The 21,734-nt window shown below is 49.8% G+C and overlaps 8 protein-coding genes across 8 annotated transcripts; 3 read left to right on the top strand and 5 right to left on the bottom strand.

Annotated features, from left to right (window-relative positions):
* Positions 1 to 11: 11 nt before the first annotated feature.
* ASPVEDRAFT_78170 (E3 ubiquitin-protein ligase HEL2) lies at positions 12 to 2,419 on the bottom strand (the record flags this gene model as incomplete). The annotated part of the gene is made up of 3 exons (XM_040816497.1): positions 12 to 1,635; positions 1,700 to 1,938; positions 1,997 to 2,419. 3 exons carry the CDS (start codon positions 2,417 to 2,419, stop codon positions 12 to 14), a joined length of 2,286 nt encoding a protein of 761 aa, XP_040662159.1.
* A 591-nt stretch (positions 2,420 to 3,010) lies between these two features.
* On the bottom strand, positions 3,011 to 4,840 carry ASPVEDRAFT_35784 (SWIB/MDM2 domain protein). Its single transcript, XM_040811070.1, has 5 exons — positions 4,397 to 4,840; positions 4,174 to 4,310; positions 3,653 to 4,090; positions 3,544 to 3,597; positions 3,011 to 3,483 (listed from the first exon to the last, which is right to left on the bottom strand). Exons 1-5 carry the CDS (start codon positions 4,401 to 4,403, stop codon positions 3,298 to 3,300), a joined length of 822 nt encoding a protein of 273 aa, XP_040662158.1. The 5' UTR covers positions 4,404 to 4,840; the 3' UTR covers positions 3,011 to 3,297.
* Positions 4,841 to 5,074: 234 nt separating this feature from the next.
* EifCb (translation initiation factor eIF3 core subunit b) lies at positions 5,075 to 7,508 on the top strand (the record flags this gene model as incomplete). The annotated part of the gene is made up of 4 exons (XM_040805862.1): positions 5,075 to 5,147; positions 5,215 to 5,407; positions 5,493 to 7,014; positions 7,080 to 7,508. The coding sequence occupies 4 exons, from the start codon at positions 5,075 to 5,077 to the stop codon at positions 7,506 to 7,508; spliced, it is 2,217 nt and encodes a 738-aa protein (XP_040662157.1).
* Positions 7,509 to 7,991: 483 nt separating this feature from the next.
* Positions 7,992 to 8,990, bottom strand: ASPVEDRAFT_157883 (putative extracellular SCP domain protein Pry1; the record flags this gene model as incomplete). Its single annotated transcript, XM_040808550.1, has 2 exons — positions 8,467 to 8,990; positions 7,992 to 8,357 (listed from the first exon to the last, which is right to left on the bottom strand). Coding segments are annotated over exons 1-2 (723 nt in total), but the record flags the coding sequence as incomplete, so codon positions are not given.
* Positions 8,991 to 9,663: 673 nt separating this feature from the next.
* On the bottom strand, positions 9,664 to 12,413 carry ASPVEDRAFT_48608 (exocyst complex component Sec10 family protein; the record flags this gene model as incomplete). The annotated part of the gene is made up of 3 exons (XM_040814041.1): positions 9,664 to 9,934; positions 9,987 to 12,246; positions 12,302 to 12,413. The coding sequence occupies 3 exons, from the start codon at positions 12,411 to 12,413 to the stop codon at positions 9,664 to 9,666; spliced, it is 2,643 nt and encodes an 880-aa protein (XP_040662155.1).
* A 1,125-nt stretch (positions 12,414 to 13,538) lies between these two features.
* Positions 13,539 to 14,837, top strand: ASPVEDRAFT_122274 (ubiquinol--cytochrome-c reductase catalytic subunit CYT1; the record flags this gene model as incomplete). The annotated part of the gene is made up of 5 exons (XM_040805970.1): positions 13,539 to 13,613; positions 13,725 to 13,873; positions 13,983 to 14,045; positions 14,118 to 14,515; positions 14,572 to 14,837. The coding sequence occupies 5 exons, from the start codon at positions 13,539 to 13,541 to the stop codon at positions 14,835 to 14,837; spliced, it is 951 nt and encodes a 316-aa protein (XP_040662154.1).
* A 439-nt stretch (positions 14,838 to 15,276) lies between these two features.
* ASPVEDRAFT_48606 (uncharacterized protein) lies at positions 15,277 to 16,416 on the bottom strand (the record flags this gene model as incomplete). Its single annotated transcript, XM_040814040.1, has 1 exon — positions 15,277 to 16,416. One exon carries the CDS (start codon positions 16,414 to 16,416, stop codon positions 15,277 to 15,279), a length of 1,140 nt encoding a protein of 379 aa, XP_040662153.1.
* Positions 16,417 to 17,395: 979 nt separating this feature from the next.
* ASPVEDRAFT_67312 (uncharacterized protein) lies at positions 17,396 to 21,693 on the top strand. The gene is made up of 5 exons (XM_040815944.1): positions 17,396 to 17,795; positions 17,851 to 18,006; positions 18,058 to 18,143; positions 18,197 to 21,221; positions 21,275 to 21,693. Exons 1-5 carry the CDS (start codon positions 17,430 to 17,432, stop codon positions 21,527 to 21,529), a joined length of 3,888 nt encoding a protein of 1,295 aa, XP_040662152.1. The 5' UTR covers positions 17,396 to 17,429; the 3' UTR covers positions 21,530 to 21,693.
* Positions 21,694 to 21,734: the final 41 nt, after the last annotated feature.

Raw genomic sequence — 21,734 nt, 5'->3', positions numbered from 1 at the left:
AATCGTGGTCATTATCCGAAATGGAAAAGTGTTTGTTTTCCCTTTTTACCCTTACCCTTCTTCCCTGCTCCAGCTGATGAGAGATCCGGGAAATCATCTGCGGAAGAACCAGGCCCAGGGTCTGCTGATGAAGCCCAAGCATTTGCCGGCGCTGGGCGGCGATCATCCCAGCGTACGGTCCCACGTGTCAGACCAGCCATGAGAACATTCGGCTTAGGGGCAGCAGGGAGAGAGGGGAATGCTTCTGCATCACGGGTATTGACGCGACCCGAAGATGTGGATGTATTGTTTGCGCGAGAAGATGGATTTGCGTACGTCCGGGACTGAGGAGGTGGAGGTGCAGCGACTGATGTACCACCCCATGCTGCAGCGGAAGCGGTGCCGCGAGGTAAGGGACGTGAGGAAGAAAGAGGAGGGAAAGGGTTAGCAGATGACGAGGATGACCCGCTCCTGCCGGCAGCAGCGCGGGAAGATTGTGCAGTTGAAGATTTCAGACGAAGTACACGCCTGCCACCGGTGCCGCCAGTGCCGCTTGTATTCACGGTACCGGGAGACATACCCGGGATGCTACCCCCTGGTCCTGGAAGGGCAGGATAGTCCTCGTTAATTGCACGCCAGTCGTTCCAAGCTTTAAGCAGCGCATTCCGTTTGCCCTCATCCTCGTAAATCTCTGCAAGCTCTTTGATGAGTTTCCCGAGTTCGGAACTGGAGGTATCAAAGAGAGAGAAGAAGGCATCGATGAGTTCAGTTGCGGAGATTCCAGCAGTGCGGTAGCTAGAGACTCGGGAGCGGAATTCACCAAGCTTACCCTGGTCATTTCCGAGGAGGTTGGAAGCTCGCTCGATGACAGCCGTGTGGCGCAAACGACGCGCTTGGTCCTCTGGCGTAGCTGATGTGATATTAAGATTGTCGAACTCATTGACTGGCGTCGCAGGTGCAGGCGGTGTTCGAGTGGGAGTAGGGCCTAAGGAGCGTGGAGGAGCACGCACAGTCTGTGTTTCGTCGCGAGATAGCTGGCCGCCAAAGCTTCGTGTCGAAACAGACTGTGCGCTTTGAATTGCCATCTGTCGTTGGTATGCAATCTCATCTCTTCGCAATGGTTGCACAGTTGATAAAGGAGCGGTTTCTGCATTCGGGTCTCGTCCGCGGCCGGCGCCACGGCGTTGTCTTTGAGGTTGATAGGGTGTTCTGAATTCGAAAGCGGTCATGTCCACACGGGCATCTCGTCCTGGAATCCCATTTGGATGGCTTTCCAGTTGATGAGCTTTAAGATCCATTTGTGACTCGAAAACCACAAACTTCTTTTCTAGGCACTCTTTGTCCAGGCATAGGTAGTGGTCCGTCTGAAAGTGACTTTCCAATGCACTATAGTCGATATAGTATTGGTGTTGGCGAGTTGTAGAGAGTCTATCACAAATGTGGCATCGTTCGTGGCGGTCACGACAGTGGGCGTATAGTTCATCGTCTCCGTAGAACCTCTGGCGACAAAACCCGCACTCGGGATGGCCCCTAAAACCACTCTGGTCGAGAGCCCCCGGAACATCATCCCCATGCTTTTCGTGCTTGCGAAGCTCGGCATGCGTAAAGAGCTCGTGCTCATGGGTGAATACTTTCTTATTTCGAGTACATAGATCGCTGTGGAATCACGGCACTTGGTAAGCTTTCAAGCCCGTGATTAATAGGAAAGATCCTTACTTACCACATCACCTTGCCGTGTTTGGACTTGACGTGACGGTGTAAGTCTGGCCACCCCAAGCAAGCCACATCACAGTCCCGGTCCGGGCAGTTGTAGCGGAGCAATAGGACTGTATCCTCAAAGATTTCATCTTGTTCGTACTTGATACCAAGGTTGTCATCTTTCTGGGAATAGTCGCTATCCCGGAACTCTTCATAGCGCTTCGCGGGATCATCTGTGAATATAACGTAACTGGCCTCCGTCTAGAGGAAGGTATGAATTAGCCATAGGTTCATATCGGACGATTATACAAAAGCATACCCGACAGTGTGCGCAGGCTTTGTTCTTGTACAGAGCGCGCAATCTCAGAGCGCAAATATGGCAGGTGCGGTGATTGCACGGAGACACCGAGTTATGCTCAACTTTGGAGGCGCAAATGAAGCAAACCTCCCCATCATCGACATCGTCTTCCGCTTCCTCAGGTTGCTTGGCTTTCTCCGTGCTCGTGGCATTTTCCGAACCCCCGTCTGGCTCTGGCTTGCTGGTACCCCGATTTTGTCCACCGCGGCCTCCTCTACCTCCACCGCCTCGGCGCGGTCCATTACCCCTCGATCTTGGTGCTCTTCCGGTGCCCTCCGCACTATTCTGCGATTGCTCCGACTGGCGAGCTCCTCCGCGGCCGCGTCGACGGCCACTGCCGCGGCTTTGCGGGGCGGCGGTTTGGGAGGGCTGAGACTCCGACATTAGGCGGGTGCGATCGACGAAGAAATGCGGTCAAAGGAATGAGAGCGAGAGGACCTCTACTAGGAACTCTGTAAGATAGCGGAGCTGAACGCTCTCTTCGATTGTGTTGCGACCAGGGGAGTGAATGAGGAGAGCGTCTGGAGCAGTGGGGAAATTAAACGGCAGGCAGAAAAAAGTTGGCCTGTCGTGGATAAAGTCACCACAACGTGCTTAGTGAGCAATGCTTAACTTGTGCCAACATCCAACAATTAATGTCGCTAGTTACGTTGCAGTGCTAATCCAGTCTCTAATGTTCTCGTCGCACTTATGCAGCCTCCGATTCAGCTGCCCGATGGCTCATAATTACTCACAACGGCTGATGACTACTACTGGACTAAGGGTGGAGTCATTGTTGAGGCTGTGGCCATGACCAACTGCCCACTCGCAGTATCAGCTTCTGGAATTGTAAGAGTCATAGATATTCGCTAAGGATGGGGTCAAGAATAATGGCCAATCCAAGTGGTACCAAAAGTGTCTAGATAGTGGTAAATTCACACACGCCTGTCTGCAAAGCAACACCAACTCCCGCTGGAGAGGATCGGAGGTTAAAAAAAAAAAAAAAAAAAAAACATAAAATCTCAAAAATAAGGATAAGAAAGTTGGTCCGCCTAAAAATGAGGGAAATGGCAAGATGCGATAAGGATGCCTTGACAAAAAAAAAATACGAAGAGATTGATGGAGCAGAAAACCGAGAAATTAGCGCCTGGTTGCCAAAAATGCCGAGTAATGAATAGAAGCAGAGATTCGTGAAAGATCGCAATGCTCATGCGATTTATGGCGATTGCCTGCTAGAATAGCCATGCGGTTTCAAGGCATTCTTTTCTAGAGTAATTGGTCGGCTATTCGTCGGGACTGTATAGGTTTTGGCTGAGAATCTTCGTCATCGTGAACATGTGTATACGGTCTTGTTTAAAGACAGCGCGCATAGCATCATCACAGCGAATCTGTCGTTTATCGCTTGGGTCCTGAAGTTCGTTCTCATGAATATACGCCCAGAGTTTCTTTACAGCCTGAGGCCGCGAAAGCTACCGGGGCGGGTTAGCTTCAATATAAAACCGCATTATAACTGTCAGGCGTCGACATACCATCGTCTCACCACTAAGCAGTGCCGAAAGTGCTGGCGAAAGATTGAGAGGTTTCTAATAAGGCGTTAGCAATGGACATAGTGGTTAGTTGTCATTGAGCTCCACATACATGAAATCCTCCTGAACGGTTCACCTTCTTTCCAGCCTCCGAGCCAGAGCCGATGTCTGAATCGTCCTCTGCTTTAACCTTCTTCGACGTCTTTGTAGTGGTCTTCTTCTTCTTGCTCGGTGGCGCTTTACGCGTGCCGGCGCCTCGTGTACTGCGAGCTCGCATATTCTCCTCAGCTTGCAGCTTCGCGGCATAAAGCGCATCCGCGTCGACATCATGCTTCGGCTTCTGCTTCTTGGGCGGGGGAGTTTTGCTCGAGCGATCATCAGAGTCAATGCTATCTGCCTGGCGTTTCTGTGCAGTCGAAGATTGAGAGGGGGAGGAGGGTTCCACAGGCGTCGCGGAATCAGGTTGCTGTTCATCGCCATTTTCCGCACCTATGCCCTTCTTTTCGGCAAAGATGTCGAATCGTTCCATGATGAGCTGCTTGACAGCAACCTATGAGGGAGAAGAACAGGTTAGCTTCAGGATACATATCAGAATTAGGAGCGGTAAAAGCAATGTGCAACAAGAGCGCAGACCTTCTGCGGGGTAAGGTCATAGCCGACTTCATCCTGGAGACCCTTGCGAATGCGCTTCTCTGAGATCGTATTTAGATCACTTTTTGACAGAATCGAATCAATAATTGGAATGTACTCATCGCGAGTACCTGGGGAGACTTTTGAACGGAAAGAGAGGAATGATGTCAGTTAACAGGCACCTCGGCCGCGGCAAGGCCGTGGATCGTGGAGAGGCCGAACATACGCGACATCTTGTCTAAAGCTTGGCTTTCTCCTTCTATTGAGCAGAAAAACAAAATGCAGCTGCAATTGTAGTAATTGCTGGTAGTTGCGAGCTTCTGCGATGCTGCGATCCTGTCGGTGACGCGGTGAGCGCCTGGAGGGAAGAGATGACAAGGGTGCTGGTAGAGAGGATCGTCGGGATCTAGGTGTAGCGCTGGCGCTTAGGACCGGCGGGGCATAGGATGGAGAAAGGCGAGAGGGCGCTCCAGCAAGCCGATGGTGGGATGAGAGAAGTTAGAGCAAAGGGAAGAAGTGAGAGAGCGCCGGTCCACAACAACCAACGCTTCACAAGAGGTAAAGGAAAAGGCGGGAAGCTGCGTGGATGCGCTTGTTGATTTCCCCAGGCGGGAGGATGTGCAGGCAAGCCGCAAGTATGACCGGCAGCGGGAACTTTCCTTGCGCTTTCTCTAGCGGTCGGGAAAGCCCGCGGGCGCCTCAGGCAGAAACCCAGGCGGAATGACTCAGCCCTGACTCAGCCCGCGCACACAAGCGGGTGTGGGTTGTGATTTGTGCTTTTTGCCCTAAAATCAGCCAAAACGGGGTCCGCCAGCAGATTTCCATCCCTCCAGAATCGCAGCATCTTCCATCTCGAGATCCATCGCGGCTCCCTTGTTCACATTGCCGTCTGCGTCACGCAATCATGGCACCCAGCTTCGATACTTTGTCCGAGCAGGACCTCCACGAAGAGGAGGAAGAGGAGATTGACTTCTCCGGTACGTTACAGACCGATCCGCCGAGTTTTCCAGCCCCTCCTCGCTAACTTGCATTTTTCTTTTCTAGATCTTAAGGCGCAGTATGAAGTGAAACTCGAGGAGGGTTTGGACACATTTGTCGTCATCGACGGACTCCCAGTCGTCCCGGAAGAAAACAGACAGAAACTCATTAAATTCTTGTTGAGGAAACTCAACGCGGTTGGCCACACCTCCGAAGATGCCGTATTTATGCCGCTCAACGAGAAGAACATGTCCGAAGGGTACGTACCGGGCTATATGTGGCATGAGAGCCGCTGGAATATGATAAACAAGATGAGAAGTGGAAAGGTTAACACGCGGTGTTAGATTTGCCTTCGTCGAATATGAAACCCCCGAACAAGCCGTCGCCGCCGTCAAGCAACTGAACGGAACCCCCCTTGATAAAAAGCACACCCTCCTCGTGAACAAGTTGATGGATATTGAACGCTATGGCCGAGAAGGACGTATCGACGAGGAATACAAGCCTCCGACTATCGAACCATTCACAGAAAAGGACCACCTACGCTCGTGGATCGGAGATGCCAATGCTCGTGACCAGTTCGCTCTTTACCGCGGCGACAAGGTTGGAGTTTTCTGGAATAACAAGAGCAACCCACCAGACAATGTCGTGGATCGTGCTCACTGGACACAACTTTTTGTCCAGTGGTCTCCTAAGGGTACCTATCTCGCATCTGTTCACCCACAGGGTGTGCAACTGTGGGGTGGCCCTGCTTTCGCCAAACAAAAACAATTCCCTCATCCATTCGTCCAACTGATTGAGTTCTCGCCAGGCGAGAACTACCTGACTACCTGGTCTGCCCGGCCGATCCAGGTTGAAGAGGGTAACCCTATTCTGACTTACGAGGAGGACGGAAAGAACATCATTGTCTGGGATATTACCACTGGCAAGCCCCTACGGTCGTTTGTTTCACATGATCTGGCTGGCCCCGAGAGCGAAGCGCAGCCGAAGAAGAAGGTTCAGTGGCCAGCTTTCAAATGGTCTGCCGATGAGAAATATGTCGCCAGAATGCTCCAGGGCCAGTCAATTTCTATTTATGAACTCCCCCGAATGAACTTGCTCGGTAAGACGTCTGTTAAGATTGATGGAGTGATGGATTTCGAGTGGTCGCCCGCAACAGTCAGCCGTGATGGTGTCAAGCAATATGAGCAGCTTCTCTGCTTCTGGACTCCCGAAATCGGCAGCAACCCTGCTCGAGTTGCTCTTATGAGCGTTCCCTCGAAGGAGATTGTCCGAACCCGTAATCTCTTCAACGTGTCTGATGTGAAGCTGCACTGGCAATCCCAGGGTAACTTCGTTTGCGTGAAGGTGGACCGCCACTCCAAGTCCAAGAAGTCTATGGCCACCAACCTTGAAATTTTCCGGATACGCGAAAAGGGTGTCCCTGTCGAAGTTGTGGACAGCCTCAAAGACACCGTGATCAATTTCTCTTGGGAGCCCAATGGTGGACGTTTCGTTGCCATCACGACCGGTGATGGATCTGGAGCCGGTGCTCCTCCCAAGACCTCCGTCTCATTCTTCGCTCCGGAGAAGAAGGGTGTGCAGGCCGGCAACTTCAAGCTTGTCCGCACCATTGAGAAGAAGACCAGCAATGCTATTTACTGGTCTCCCAAGGGCCGTTTCGTCGTTGTTGCGACCGTCCACTCTCAATCAAGCTTTGACCTTGACTTCTGGGACATGGACTTTGAGGGCGAGAAGAACGAAAATGAGAAGGACCTTGCAGCTAACCTGCAATTAATGAAGACGGTCGATCACTACGGTGTCACAGACATTGACTGGGACCCCACGGGTCGTTACGTCGTCAGCAGTGCTAGTGTGTGGACTCATTCGGTAGGTCTTTCTAATGTGTCTTTCATATCGAACGTGGATAACTAACATGGATTTGTCTTTGTCAGATGGAAAACGGCTTTAACCTTCACACTTTCTCCGGAGAGACCCTCGCAGAGAACCCTACCGATAAGTTCAAGCAATTCGTTTGGCGTCCTCGCCCCGCCACTCTTCTCAGCAAGGAGGAGCAGAAGCAAGTACGGAAGAACCTCCGTGAATACTCCAAGGAATTCGAAGAGGAAGACAAGTATGCCGTCGACATTGCCAACACTGCTGTTGTCGAGAACCGCAAGCGTATTCTCAACGAGTGGGCTGCCTGGATTCGTCGGGAGAAGGAGCTGCTTGCCGAGGAGAAGGACGCATATGGTCTACCCGAGAATGCGGACGAACCCAAGATTGCCAAGGACGCGCCGGCCGTCACAGAAGACAAGGGCGAGACAGTGGTCGAGGAAATTGTGGAAGAGATTGTGGAGGAAAGCGAAGAGATTATTGGTTGAATTACCCTTTCTTCTTTTCGTATTTAATTTTATTTTCAACCTCTTTTTTTCTCGATATCATTTACCTTGTCTGTCGATATCCAGCTCCAAACCCCCTTCTCCTCTGCTACCGCCTACTTCTCCTTTCCTGTGTGCCTCTTTGTGCTGTTTGTTTGGCGTGGTTCCGGTTTGGAGGGGTTCGCCTGGCCTGGAACTGTTCAAAAGTGAATAGATCTGTATTTGCATCTCTCCCCGGTGCGGGAAGCTTATATGCATGATGTTGGTAGCATGAGTGATGACAGACAACGAACGACAAGCCAGCAAGTCCTGCGCAAAATGCAAATCTCTTAATTTATTACTTACACTTCCAACTGATTATATGGAATTAAATATGTATACCACAATCCCAATCCACCACCCAATCTCTTTGCTTTTCATTCCCAATAAACATCCACCATCCCCACTCCATATCGGGTTGTTATCATCCTCAGAAGAATCGGAGCCAGAGTCCGAATCAGTATCAATATCAACATCCCCACTCCCCTCTTGCACATTCGTCCGAAAATACTCAAGGTCGTCATTCGCTCCGACAACATTTCCTGAAGGCACATACTCACAAACAACATACCACCCTTGTGCCCTACTCCATTTCTTTTCCCCATCGCCATCCGGATCCGTCAACCCACAATCCACAGCTGCACAGCCCACTTCCCTCGTCCCCTTCCAAACGAGCTGTGTAAAGTGACCCGTCTCCTCGGTAAACCCGGTCGGCTTATTGAAGTTGTACATCGAGGCTTCTTCGCCCCACGCTTGTATCGCGGCCGAGGCATTCGTGTATCCGAAGGCTAAGTTTTCGCCGTAGGGACCTCCCTAATATCTCGGAATTTCCTGCAGCGTTAGTACTCTCCTGCTTCCTTCATGACAATGCATCTAGACAAACGGTTCCTATATAGAAATGAGAGGAAGGGGGTATTCGTACGGAATGTTTCCATAGGCATGTCCTAGCCCACTGGTTTGCGAAGCTCGCTAGCGTCTCATTCCAGACGAGGCTTGAGGCATTGTGTGTGCTGCGATAGGCGTTTGTAGTTGAGAGGATGGAAGATTTGAATTGGGAGGCCGATGTGTAGGAGCGGTCCTGCGGGACCTGGGGGTTTGTTGTGGTAGTTGTGGTGGTTGTGGTGGTTGTGGTGGCTGTTGCTGTTGCTGTGATAGTAACGATGATGGTTGTTTCGAGGGCAGATGTAGATGTCGGTAGGAGTATTGTTATTAGTAGAGAGAGCAGTTGAACGACTGTGAAGTGATGATGATGATAGTCTGGGGGTGTCGGTATTCGCATTTCTGCAGCTCGTTTCTTTCTTACAGCCCAGCTGTTTTCTAATAAACACTATGTGATCATGGCCAAATAAAAGCAAGGAAACCAAAATCGGAGGATGTAACATAAATATGGGTAAGAGGTTGTTCATGTGCTTGCTCCTTTCTTGCAGCAGCAAAGCATGTTCTAGGCGCCGGCAGTGGAACATATTGGATACCTTTAGATAAACCATTTCAAACCAATAAACCCAATGCTGCTCATCCAATCATTTACACGAAATAAGCTGAACTTGCTCACTGACCTTTGTCTTTTGTTTTCCAAGTGGAAAAGGGGCCTTTGTCAATAGTCACTACTGCGCGTCGCATCTCATTGTTCTTCAAACTCGCCTTGTCCGGTTTTGTTTATCCTACTTTGTCTGAGTTTTGGGATGAGCTCTGATGCCAAAAAGAACACCTTATGGGCAGATGAGGGTAGCTTTCATCTAGACCACATTGCGCCTCTGCACCAGTATACTTGGGATTTCTAGTACTGATCTCCCATGCTGCGAATTTGGCTTGTCTGGGGCGTTGGCCAAAGTAATCCGGTGCAAAATAAAAATAGAATCTGCAGAAAAGAATAGCCTGTCAGCCAAGAGCGTACCAGAACTAGCGCTTTCTAAAACATGGCTTGCTTGAAGATCTGCAGCGCTGTGGTGTGTGGACGGGAGCTCTTGTTTTCTGTCGCAGTAGGCGCCGACTGGCGCCAGGGCAGAAGCTCCACCTCACCCTGGAAAGTTTAGATGTGAGAAGAAATCAAGTATTGTATTTGTTTCCTGGATTTCTTCTAGTTGGTATATTGTATATATATTATAGTGTTGTGTTCCATTTACATAACATTGCACCCGATTCCGTACATGGCCCGCTCGACATCTCGCTTGATCTGGAACCAATCTGCTCGTCTCTCCGCGAACTCATACACTTCCTCGACTCGCCAAATTCCAGAGAACCGGCCCGCATCGGCTACAAGAGCCGCTAATTCCTTGGAATCTGCGGAGTCAATCAGGTAGATCTGTGATAGCTCTCGGAATGCCTTGAAATAGATGAGCAGCTCGTTATTTTTGAGGGTCTGGATGAACTTGAAGTAGTGGTTCATGTCACTGGGTGGCGATTAGTGCGTGTTAAAAAAGGGTGTTAATAGCTGGAACATACCTAATAAGCTTCAGGGATCCCTCAATGCTGACCCTCTGGCGCTTCAGATGTTTACAGAGGGCTGTGAAGAGACGTAGTCCAACCTCCTGGTTGAAGACATCAAGCGTACTCTTGTCTGTGCTTCCAACGAGCATTCGCGTATGTGAGGAAACTACATCGACCACGGCAGCTGCAGCTTCGGTAACGTTTACGTCCATCGTTATCCGGTTGGGATCAGTAGAGACACCCGGGTTGAAGTCGGTTGCAAACTGCCTGGTTGCAAGGATATAGTCAACTTCCTCCATAAGGACGTCAATTCCTTTGTTCAACCCAGCTGCAACACGTTCGTCAAGATTTTGCTCGAACTTCTTCTTCTCTTTCACCGCCGGATCCAGGAAATCATTACGATCAGTAAGTTTAGACCCGATCAACTCCTGCTCATAAAAAACATCAATCATTTGAAGAATGAGATCTCCAACGTTCACCAACTCGAGGAAGGTTACTAAAGGCTCGACGCCAGTTTGGTCACGATCGCCTTGCTCACGAGGCCGATAGTCAGAGAGGTGATCGACCGCCTTGTTAAACCCTTTGATAAGATGGCCATGTCCGAGGATGCGCAACAAAGCAACAAAAATTGCTTCACACTGTTGTTTGACTGCTATACCAGTCTCACCTCCAATCATCGTAAACTGCGCCGCGCGCTCAAGGCTTGATTTTGCCGCGTGGACCAGCCCTAACGCGACTTCGATACTAAATAAAGATCGGATACCCTCCATCTTTGATTTCATAATGGCCGCTTTCGCCGCAAGTTCAGTAGTTGGGGCTTCCACCACTGGAGGGGTGCCAGGTGAAGAGATGGTGGAAAATCGGTTGGTTTTTGGAGTGGAAGTGCCATCGCCAACCTCGGAGTCACGACTTGATTTTTCTTCATTTGTCTTCGTCGATGAGAATCCTGGAAGGATGTTTACCGGTGCCATGATCACTTTTTTAAAAGACGTCAAGAAGTCTCGCTTATCAGCTTGTCTGTTGACGTTGGACAAGAGAAATGATTCAGTCGAGGCAGCTTGTTCGGACAGTTGTCTATCCCACTCTCCTACAGCAGCCTCCGAGCCTTTTCTAAAGAAATCTAGCTCTTCTGCCAGGTACAAATCCATGTGCGGCTCGTAGATTTGCGCAATAGCCTGATGCAAGAGTTCGTCAAAAGTATTTAAAGAATTTTGAATGGGCAATAGAGTGTCCAGAAAATTCATGCACTGCACATAAGTACTTGAAACAGCAATAAGATACGACTCAATGTTCGACCGGTGCAAGTCATCAAATATCGCCGTCAGAAACGGGTAAAGCACATCGCGGCCTACCTTCTCGATAAAGGGCGATGCTGCTTGTAAGGACGGTGGAAAGGCACGGTTGATAACTGAGACTTCTTCATTGAAGGCCACACTTAACCGCGTGAAGAACACCTGAACGTGCTCAAGTTTCACCTTTTGGGTTGACGCATCAATACAATCACTGACTCTACCAAGCTCGGACTTTTTTGTGACTAGGTGATTATGATGGATAAAAAGGTCACAAGCAGAGGACCCGCCATTTAGAGTGTGCAGAACATGGGCGTATTTCTTCATTCGGTCGTCGATATCATCGGTTTCGTAGCCGTGCCTGAACTCTTTGACTGCAGCCGTTTCGAACATCGAGACAACAGTTTGCAGGTGTTCATGTCGGTTTTCGCTACCATCTGCCATATCGCACTTGGCAAACTCCTGCAACTGAAATAATATCTGCGCTTGTTGTTGTGGATCTGTGTACTTTTGAAAGACAAGATTATCCAGAGAAGGCCCAAGAGTGGCAATGTCATCGTAGAATGGTGATAGTGCCGCATGTATCTTTCCATATTCCTGCCTAGCTTCCCCTCGAATCGACTTAGCTAGTTGCAGCGCCCCAAGAATCGGATCGACATCTAGATCGACAACAGCTTCGGTTGCGGAGGTAGACAGGTTGATCTGATCAAAACCGTCCGAAACGGCCGTCACCTCAATCGTTGGTTGACTTGGTGCTTGCTTGATGACCGCTGATTCTTCAATCTCAACACTTTCTCTGTTTGCAATTGTCCCAAACTTCTCCTCCGCATTTTTACGAGCCTCCGCTTCATTCCAGCAACCTATTCTTTTGAGTCTCTGCACCCATCGTGAATCGTCGTACGCCATCTCGCGCAGGAGCTTCGATGCCCGGGCCGCTCGGACAAGGTCGACGGGAGGAAGGTAATCGAGTATCGAAGACATTATCTCTTTTCTGGGTCAGATATCCCATCCTTTTTCTTCATCCTGCTGGAGGTACCTTACCTGCGGGGAGGGAGGCCCTGGAGATATCCTCCATAGAGGCCATTTTGAGCGACGCCAACACATCGCGACGAGGCTTTCCGCCTGTGCCTGGCCCGTTTCTCGCTTTTGGCATATTTTGCAGTCAAAGCCTGCATTGGGAGGAGCACCACCGGTATCGTTGTTTCGAGGTTGTCTGAGTTCGCTTCGGTTCACGCGACGAACTGACCGCAATATTTAGTGAGTCCGCGGACAAAACGAGAGAAAGACCAATGTTAAGCCGTGGAGTAATTAGCGCGCAGCATTATTCATAAATCTGGCATCAGTATCGTAAGACATGCATCGTTTGGAGCGCCTGGCTTGAGAGCTCAGTGTATCCCACAACCCGAGCTTGATAACAGCTGGGGAAAACCATGGCTGGATCAGCGGGGCAATTTCCCCTTCCGACCGCGGCCTGGCCAACAACACCATCAAGAGGGCAAAGAAACACACAACAAATGGGTCCTGGCACTCGGAGTTGTGGGAGACTGTGAATAGCATTCTTGCTATTGGTTAGCATGCTATTCTTCGCAGGAAGTAGTTTTGTTGTTAAATACAACCTCTTCTACTCGATAGACGTCACTATATATTTTGAGCGTTGTTATAGGTATCCACACCAAACTCATCAGTAATTGAAATAACGAATTGGCAAGAGGAGTCATGATTACAGCTAAATCCAAGCCTCTCATCCTGCCAATGACTAACGGAGCTGCTCGTCGGTCCTCCAGTGCCTCGTATACTTGATGATGAGGTGCTAAGGTACACGGGCTGACTCGGGATCTGTTGGTTCCCACTGAAGCAAGCGCTGTCAACACCGGCAGAGTGGCAGTTGGCTCAGCAAACTCGCCACGACCAGTACTGGTGGCTTTTCGAAATAATTAATGCTATAGAATAATAGACAATGCCTCTAGCAATTCTGGAATTCTGCTAATGTTGCCCGGACGGTAACATGCAATTGCTGCTGCTCATGCTAAATTTGTTGTTCCGAAAAATCGCGGTTTTCACCGAAAGGGGCTAGCGTCAGTACGGTAGCCAATCAGAACGGAGGTTTAGGCAATTCCAAACCAGCGAGAAACTTGACGGTTCGGACAACCTCGACTTCACCTCTGAAAGCAATCTCCTGTGCGCTCACCCGGCCCCCTCTCCCCCTCCCCTCTCCCCATCTGCGGTTACCGTCCCTTCCTCTTTATCTTTTGATCGGAGGGCTCTTCATCTTTTCAGTATGCTGGCACGTACTGTCCTGCGCAGCGTGCCCTTCCGGGGTCTCGCCCGTCAGTCTTTGAACAAGACCTCTTCGGTACGCATCACCTCGGCCACCCGGCCCCATTGGCCTCCATGGATGAGGACAATCGCTCTTTAGCGTGCCCTGAATGTGTTTGCCATGGTCAATTACTGACTATATGCCCAGCGTGCGTCTTCCACGGCTGCCGGTGCCGAATCCGCGAACTCCCCCTTCCACCTCACACTCACTGCGTCGGTCGCTACCGCCATCGCCCTCGGGTCCGCTACGTATCTCTATGGACAGGAAGCTTTTGCGTCGACACCTGCTGAGGAGGGGTGAGTCAATTGAATGTTTTATGGGATGGCTATTGATTTTGGCCGTCTCCGATCTCCCGACCGAACCGTGACAAAAATCGATCCAACGGCTAACATATCGCGTTTTAAGGTTGCACGCTACTGAGTACCCTTGGGTACACGGCAAGTGGAATAAGACCTTTGATCACCAGGCGTGAGTTTACCCCGATATTGTCTGAACTCCCTGCCTTGATGACCACAATCTTACTCACCATTTGCTCCCTAGTCTCCGCCGTGGTTTCCAGGTCTACCGTGAAGTTTGCGCCAGCTGCCACTCCCTCACCCGTGTTCCTTGGCGTTCATTCGTCGGTGTAACGCACACCGTCGATGAAATGAAGGCCTTTGCCGAAGAGAACGAGTACGATACCGAGCCCAATGACCAGGGCGAGATCGAGAAGCGCCCCGGAAAGCTCTCTGACTACATCCCCGCTCCTTACCCCAACGAGGAAGCTGCCCGCTTCGCCAACGGTGGTGCTCTGCCCCCAGATCTCAGTTTGATCGTCAAGGGTCGCCACGGTGGCTGCAACTACATCTTCAGTCTGTTGACTGGTTACCCCGACGAGCCACCAGCTGGTGCTAGCGTGCAGGAGGGCATGAACTTCAACCCCTTCTTCCCCGGAACTGGTGCGTTTAATATTATTTTTGCAACCTTGCGTTGATATTTGGCTAACTCTACCTAGCCATTGCCATGGCCCGTGTCCTTTTCGATGGTGTTGTCGAGTACGAGGATGGAACCCCGGCCACCACTTCCCAGATGGCCAAGGACGTTGTCGAATTCCTTAACTGGTCTGCCGAGCCTGAGATGGACGACCGCAAGAAGATGGGATTCAAGGCCATCACTCTCCTCACTGGCCTCTTCGCCCTCAGCGTCTGGGTTAAGCGCTACAAGTGGTCTCCCATCAAGACACGGAAGCTCGTGTACAGCCCTCCCGTCCCCCGGCGCTAGAAGGTTGCAAATGGATTGTATAAAGTATGAAAAGTGAAGGATCCAGCGACGAATAGCGAGCCGTTATTAATTCGAACCTTGAACCTTCTCACCAACCCATGTCGTTTACCAATCTTTTACCCGGCTTTCGATTCGATGGCCTCTTGTGTTTTGTTAGATGTTTTCCAGGACACCTGTATCTGTACCTTAGATATTTATTTTCCGTCTAAAACCTTGTGTGAAGAACCAATGTCACTATTTCCTTTGTTAGATCTTAGTGATGTTTGCTTGTAAATTGACGCCCTAGCTCTTGAATCACATGTCCCAAGAGAGATAAATAGTAGGATGTCATAAGTAGTAATATGTTTCTATCTTATCCTCTAGTTTGGATAATACCAAGATCATTGTCTCTTGATGATTTATATACCCAGGAAAAATGCTGCTGGCACGGGAGCAATATTCACCGCTCAACAGTATTCTCACCATCACCAAATATATGCACAAATACATTATCATAACTGCTCCACATCCCGGTTGTCACGACATCTCTGAATCGGCTAACCCACTCAGGACTGCGGCCATCGGGACGGGCGAATATCCTCGACAGTTTTAGCGTCAAAAGCAGGAGGGGAGCCCACGTAAACAAGAAAACAACCAAACCAATCCTTTGTCGCACTGAGGTGGTGCGGTATGGTTGAACTTGAGCTAGGTACTCCCGATACGCTGAAGGGAGGTTGTGCTCTGCTGCACCGGTGGTGATTAGTTTGAGATAGCGAGCGGATGGTTGCGCGCGGCGTGATTTCGGCGAGACGCCGAGGGCCGAGTTTATCTGAAGTTGCGCCACCTCTTTCATTGCGGCTGGAGAAAGTAGGGTATGTGCTTTCACCGGCTGTGTGTCAGGGCGCTCGGGGATTGGGTCGGCCGGGTCATAGGTCTTGGGGAACGGGTAGCATGTTATTATGATGTCTTTGTAGCCGCTACCGCCTCCCTCTGTGGCTATGATTTTTGCGTAGTCGGTTAGAGTGACTTCGTAGACAACGCCGATGAGAGGCCCTTTGTAACGGTCCTGATCACGGTCTTCGCTTTGTAGGAGAGATTGCTTTTCGGACGCGTCTGGGGGGTCGCTGGTATCGTCCGCCCCCGTTGGACTTCGGCGGAAGTGTGTTCCTGCGAAGCATGGTTCCATGTAAGGAACACCCGGGAGATCAAATGTTAATTGGAGCTCTGGCACGACGACGATGAGTTGGGAAAGGGGTTTGATGCCACGCATCCCAAGGAAGGTCTCGGATGCGAGATTCGATCCGTAAGCTAGGTATAGGACGGTCTTCTGATCGGACAGGACGTTGTCATCGCCATGATTGTGGGCGGACGAAAGCTTTCCTGGAAGATATTCGTCCTGATCGAGAGATTGCGCTGAAATCGAAGCTCGTTGTCGAGTGGTTGTGGTCTCAGGAAGATCGCGAGCAGCTGAGCCATCGTGCTGACTATGTGGGAGAAGATCTTCTTTCAGCTGCTCGAGGGTGAAAGATGGGGAGATTGACATGGGAGCAGCCCCATCGGCTTCACCCTCCCGCTGACTTTCGCATTGCTCTTTGTGCATTCGGGAGGAGTTACTTCGAAATTAACGAGTGAATGAATGGCCGAGCCCAAACTCCACAAGAAGGGCCAAGGCATCTGATATAGACTTTCATTTTGAACCGGCACGGGGTTGACACGGATCCCGCAGTGGCAGATCGAAGAGAGTCTTGCAGAACGTCATTGGTGCCGGCGAAAGGGACAATGCAAGCCCCGACGGATCTCGGAACGATTGGCTAGCGAGTCGCCGGAGCGGAGGCTGGTTATCCCGGCCAGACAGCGGTTCAAAGGCAAACAACAGCATTCAACATATCATGGTCGGGTTTGGCGACTTGAGGTTGCACGTCTGGAGTTTACTCCAGATTTCAATCTCAGCGGCTCGTGCATGGTTCAGTTCCATGTTCCTGGGCCAGAAGTGCCAATCACAAGGGGTCTGGCCCCATACACGATGGCGCGATCCCGCCAGCATCAGGAGTCATCTATAATGTAAATCACTGGTCATCCAGCCACCACGCATTGTCGCCTTCAGTGAATTCAACCATGACTTTTTTGGATCCCAGGAGAGATATCTTTGGCTATCGGTCGCGGTGGACTCGGGTAACACCCTCCATTTTGTCAGTAATGGCTGATTCAGTCAGGCATATGTTCTGGACATCTACGGACTGGACGGTATATTTGGACCGCTGGTAAGCATAAAGGTATTTGCTTACTTTAAAGCCAAAATGTCTGTATTGTAATATAGAGTCTTTCATAACCCGAGGGCAGGGTGTGCTGAAGTGTTGCTTGTTCGTCAATCGCTATAATTACCAGCGTGCGCACAAAAGGATTTTATCCCGATATAATCTTTGATGGTTCGTAGCTTAACTGCTGAGGAGAATTTAATTATGACTTGAGTTGGTGTATTGCCCTGGCATCATGTGATGGCAGCTTCCCTTCTATTCTGGGGCTTCACTTGAGCCAGAGTGATTGAGCTCTTTTCCATCCACTGCATCGTTTCCTGGAGTGTCTTCCCACATTTTCTTGAGATCTCTGGACGCAATGCCAGCTCCACGTCCAGAGACGGCCCAAGGAGCCAAACCATCGGACTGCATTGAAAGGTTATCTTCACTTTTAGAACATGCACTCAGGGAAGGTAGGGTAGATGAAGACTCTCTCCCCGGTCCCCACTACTCTTACTTGCTCCATGAGCCCCCTCTATTTGTCTTCTCAACTCCTTTGCTCAGAGCGCTGCTAGACGACGACCTGGTCATTCCCCCAAATACCGGCCATCTATTCTCTTTCATCAACCAGCACAAAGATAGGATAGATATCGCTTTGGAGTCGATTTCACTGAAATGTCTCGCCTTATATCTACTTAGGTCACCTGCAAATGATGGCTATGAACTTGGGCTACAATTATTGATGGTATGAAGTCCACGCTTAACAATATGTTGCTGCTATTCTGATCCGGTTTCTTCAGGACGAACCAGAGTACATTACTGATTCCGACTCATTGCGCTCCCCTTTGAAATTCCATGAGTCGGACGATATTTTACAACTAGCAGAGTTGAACTTAGTCCAGAAACTCTACACAATATTCACAAGTGAGACGGGAGATCCACGAATTCGGAGGATGGTATGAGCTCGGAAAACCAAAAATAACAAACACGTAACTGACAAAACGTAGGCTGGAAAGGCTTTTGCGGAGATAGTGTACGATTGTCCGGGCCGATACTGCCAGTGGCTTGAAATGCTGAACAGAAATGACCTAAGGTACTTCGATTACTAGTTATTTTTCGAAGCGTGCTAAACACCATCGCATTAAGACCAGTTATTCTTGCATTGGATAGCCCCGACTACATACTGACGTTCTTCGCAACCGTTATAATTGGGGTCTTATATGACTTCGGTGCCATCGATAGATTAGAATGGGAACCAAATGGGCCCCTCTCAAAAAGACTCTCGAAAGCGATAAATCACATACAGAGCGAGAAGAACTCCGCCAAACAGTTCCATTCCTATATTTGTGAAGAAAGGGAGAATCTAGTCAACGTATGTGGCAGAACTAGACTGGATGGTACTTTGCCTATATGCTATTTCATAGGGCTAGATGAGGAATACACGAAGGGGCGCTCACGGAATCCTGCACTACTTCTCTTTGATGCCGATAGGATAGACTTGATACAACCCAGAGGGGATGTCTCTGGCTTGAAAATCGACTACGTGACGATCCGCCTATCTCGCCGTACCCGAACTAGATGCATTTTCCCCAACGAGAATGGTGGTCAGAAGGGGCATATATCCCTGCATATCCATGCAGATGATATTATTGAAGTCAACGACCGAAAGAAGGACCAGAAGGTTATACAACTTAGTATCACGTCCAGAGACGATATGGCCAAAATACGGAAAGGATTCGAGGCCATTGGTATTAGGTGTCAAACGGATATCAGAACAAGCCAGAGCAATCGAAGATCATCATCGATCGTAATCCCGCTGGGCACAGATGATGAGGTTTATTTCAAGTCTTTCCAACCTTCTGAGGCACCATCTCAGACCGTGATGGATTCGAATCCGCACCATATCCGCTGGATGGACGAATCGGCGAACCCGATAGACCGACCTGATTACGTCGTAGATAATGCCCCGGTGGACTCTCCCCAGAGCAGTTTGACAGAGTTTACTCGGACTCCAACTTTTCGCGGGACCTCTTCGCCGAGGGTGCGAGAAGGTTCTCATTCTCAACAGAATAATCCCGAATTATTCGCAAAGGGCCAGTGTATGGGACAAGGGCAGCACGTTCCAAATACCGCCACTAAGCCCGCGAGTAGCGAAGAACTAACAGACATCTGCCCGGAAAACAGGCAGTCCAGAGAGAAACGGACATCCCAAAATGAGAAAGAGGTCAGCGAGAGCGGACCTGCCAGAAACACCCGGTCAAAGTCCTCCCTAAGTGAGAAATCAGTGTGCAAAAATACTGTATTAAAACCAATTCCATCAAATACTCAAGAATCTCTTATTTTCCCGAGGCGCCGCTCTAGGGGAAAGCTATATACGGCGCCAACTAAGACGAAGGTGGATTGGGACGAAGACCTTCGAGAGAGTGACCGTTCTGTTGAACCAGAAACCCGAAAAGATTCTGGGTTGACATCAGTCTCTTCGGCCCTGTCAAGTGGAATTGGATGTGCTTTAAATAAAAGCTTAAAACCATGCAGTGCACTCTCTATCCGAAGAAAATCCGCAACTAAACCCAAGAAACGGGCTAAGACTGGAAGCAAAAGAAAGGAGAGGAGGCTTGTAAAAAGACGGGTCAAACTCCCATTATCATCCCCCAAAATTGTTCAGGATGATACCCGCCCAGGCGATTCACGTGCGTTTGTTTTAGATGGGAACAACATGGGGAACAGAAACAGAGCCTGCAAGGAGGGAGGCACTGCCAATGACCCTTCTCCACCGCCCAGAAGCACTGATGGCACAAGCTATCATTCAATATCTCAAGGATCTGACACTCGTTGCGGCGAATCTACAATGGAGACTACCTTCGAGGGCGACCAACAGTCTGGTTGGGATAACCAAGGTAGAGGCCAGACAGTTGCGGAAAAGCTAATTGCAGCCTTGAGAGGGAGTAGCACACCGGAGAAGCAGTTTGGCAACACAGAGCATAGACCTGAGGCTGTTCATGAACCTGGTGAGCCACTAAATGACATTTTGCACGGTACCCTGGACGCAAAACACAAGGAACGCAGCGAGGGTATGCAAGACATGCCAGGTTCTCAGGAATCAAACGTGTGCAGAAATGGGGCTGCCGGTGACGAGATATATTCCATTGAGACATGCTCCGTTGACTCGCCAGATGGAAACCGAAACAGCCCATTGCGAAACGAAGCAGATAAGGGCTGGATTCTCCGAGAAGGAAAATCCATCTTTGAGACTGAAAGTGAAGAGTATATTGAAAGAGCCATATGGATATCTTCTCCTGCCGCAAGCTCATCAGGAAAGCCACGGTCGAGAGAATCGTCATTCGAGTTTTACTTTACAGGGGCACCACCGAAGCCCTATTGTACCATTCCTGTCCACTCAGAGAAGGCTGCGTCGTCCAATCTGTTCAAGCAAATCTCTTGCGTCCCGGAAGAAACATCGAAGACAGTAACCACCACAGCCGGGGATGGAGCTGCTTTCTCGGCCACTGACGCTCTAAGAGGGTTCATCAAAAATGGCCCTGACCATGTTGCGCAGCGCCTAGACTCGAGCTCCAAACCCATTGTAGACAATAATGGAAGTCCTAGGTTTATGCAACGAGAGAAAAAAGAACACATTACACCAAAGCGCTGGAGCCCTTTGCTTGTTCAACAACAACCAACTGTGAAAAAAATGAAAACAACGCGCCAGGGGGGTGACAAGAACGTAACCTTTTATGAAATGGAGTGGAACCAGTCAAAGAATGATGATTCCCCGACCATGGACAGCTCACCGATCACGACTTACACGGATTCTGACATTCGCTCCAAGAAAGAGACACCAGGAACTTTTGAGCAGGCTATTAAAGGATCAAGCAAGGGTCACAACGCGGTGTTTCCAACTGGCACTGGAAGGAATTCCCCCTTGAAAGATCTCAAGCGCACTTCACCTGGTTTGTCCAAAAATGGGGGACGGCATGGAAGCTCCGAGAACAGAGAATATTCTCTGAAACCACCAAGTACCACAGCTGGCAAGCTACCATTGGAGAGAAATAATTCGGAACGAAAGGTGGCGTGCCAGCAGTCAGAAGACGCTGCCTGCGAAATTGACTGGCAAACATCACTGCAGGAACTCCACAGGTCAATGGAGCTGACACTGATCAATAACAACAAAGTAAGTAGTGGAATGATCGACTTGCTTCCAGGACTCGCTAACATCGTGTTTAGCACCTATCCCGTCAGATTGAAAGTGAGAGGACCACCGTTAATAGAGTGTTGAGCACATATAAACAGCAGTGTAATGCTGTCCTTGATCAACTCTTCGACGCGCAAATGGAGCGTATAAGGCTATGCAAACAACAGATGGACTCCATCAAACAACAGCACGCAGATGTTTGCCAAGGGCTCATTCGTTGTCTGGAGGAGAATGAAAGGAGTTTGACAACTGCGGAAGGAAATGAGGGCAACTCGATGCATGACTAGTAGTTCTCTGCCGCAGGAGGTTGTGCGACATGGTATTGAAGAGCGCAGTGTTTTCTTGTAGTTTTACTTGAACCAGCATATATCTATTTGAGCGCTCAGGCCTCCCGAGGGACGCAAGGAGGTAACTCGCGGATCCGCCATACTGAGAGAACGGATCAACGGACGCTACGAATAAAAATCAATTGAATTACTTCTGACTCACCGG

The sequence above is a fragment of the Aspergillus versicolor genome (genome assembly GCF_001890125.1).
Source record: "Aspergillus versicolor CBS 583.65 unplaced genomic scaffold ASPVEscaffold_1, whole genome shotgun sequence".
Lineage (NCBI taxonomy): Eukaryota > Fungi > Ascomycota > Eurotiomycetes > Eurotiales > Aspergillaceae > Aspergillus > Aspergillus versicolor.
This window is presented reverse-complemented; position numbering and strand designations above follow the sequence as displayed.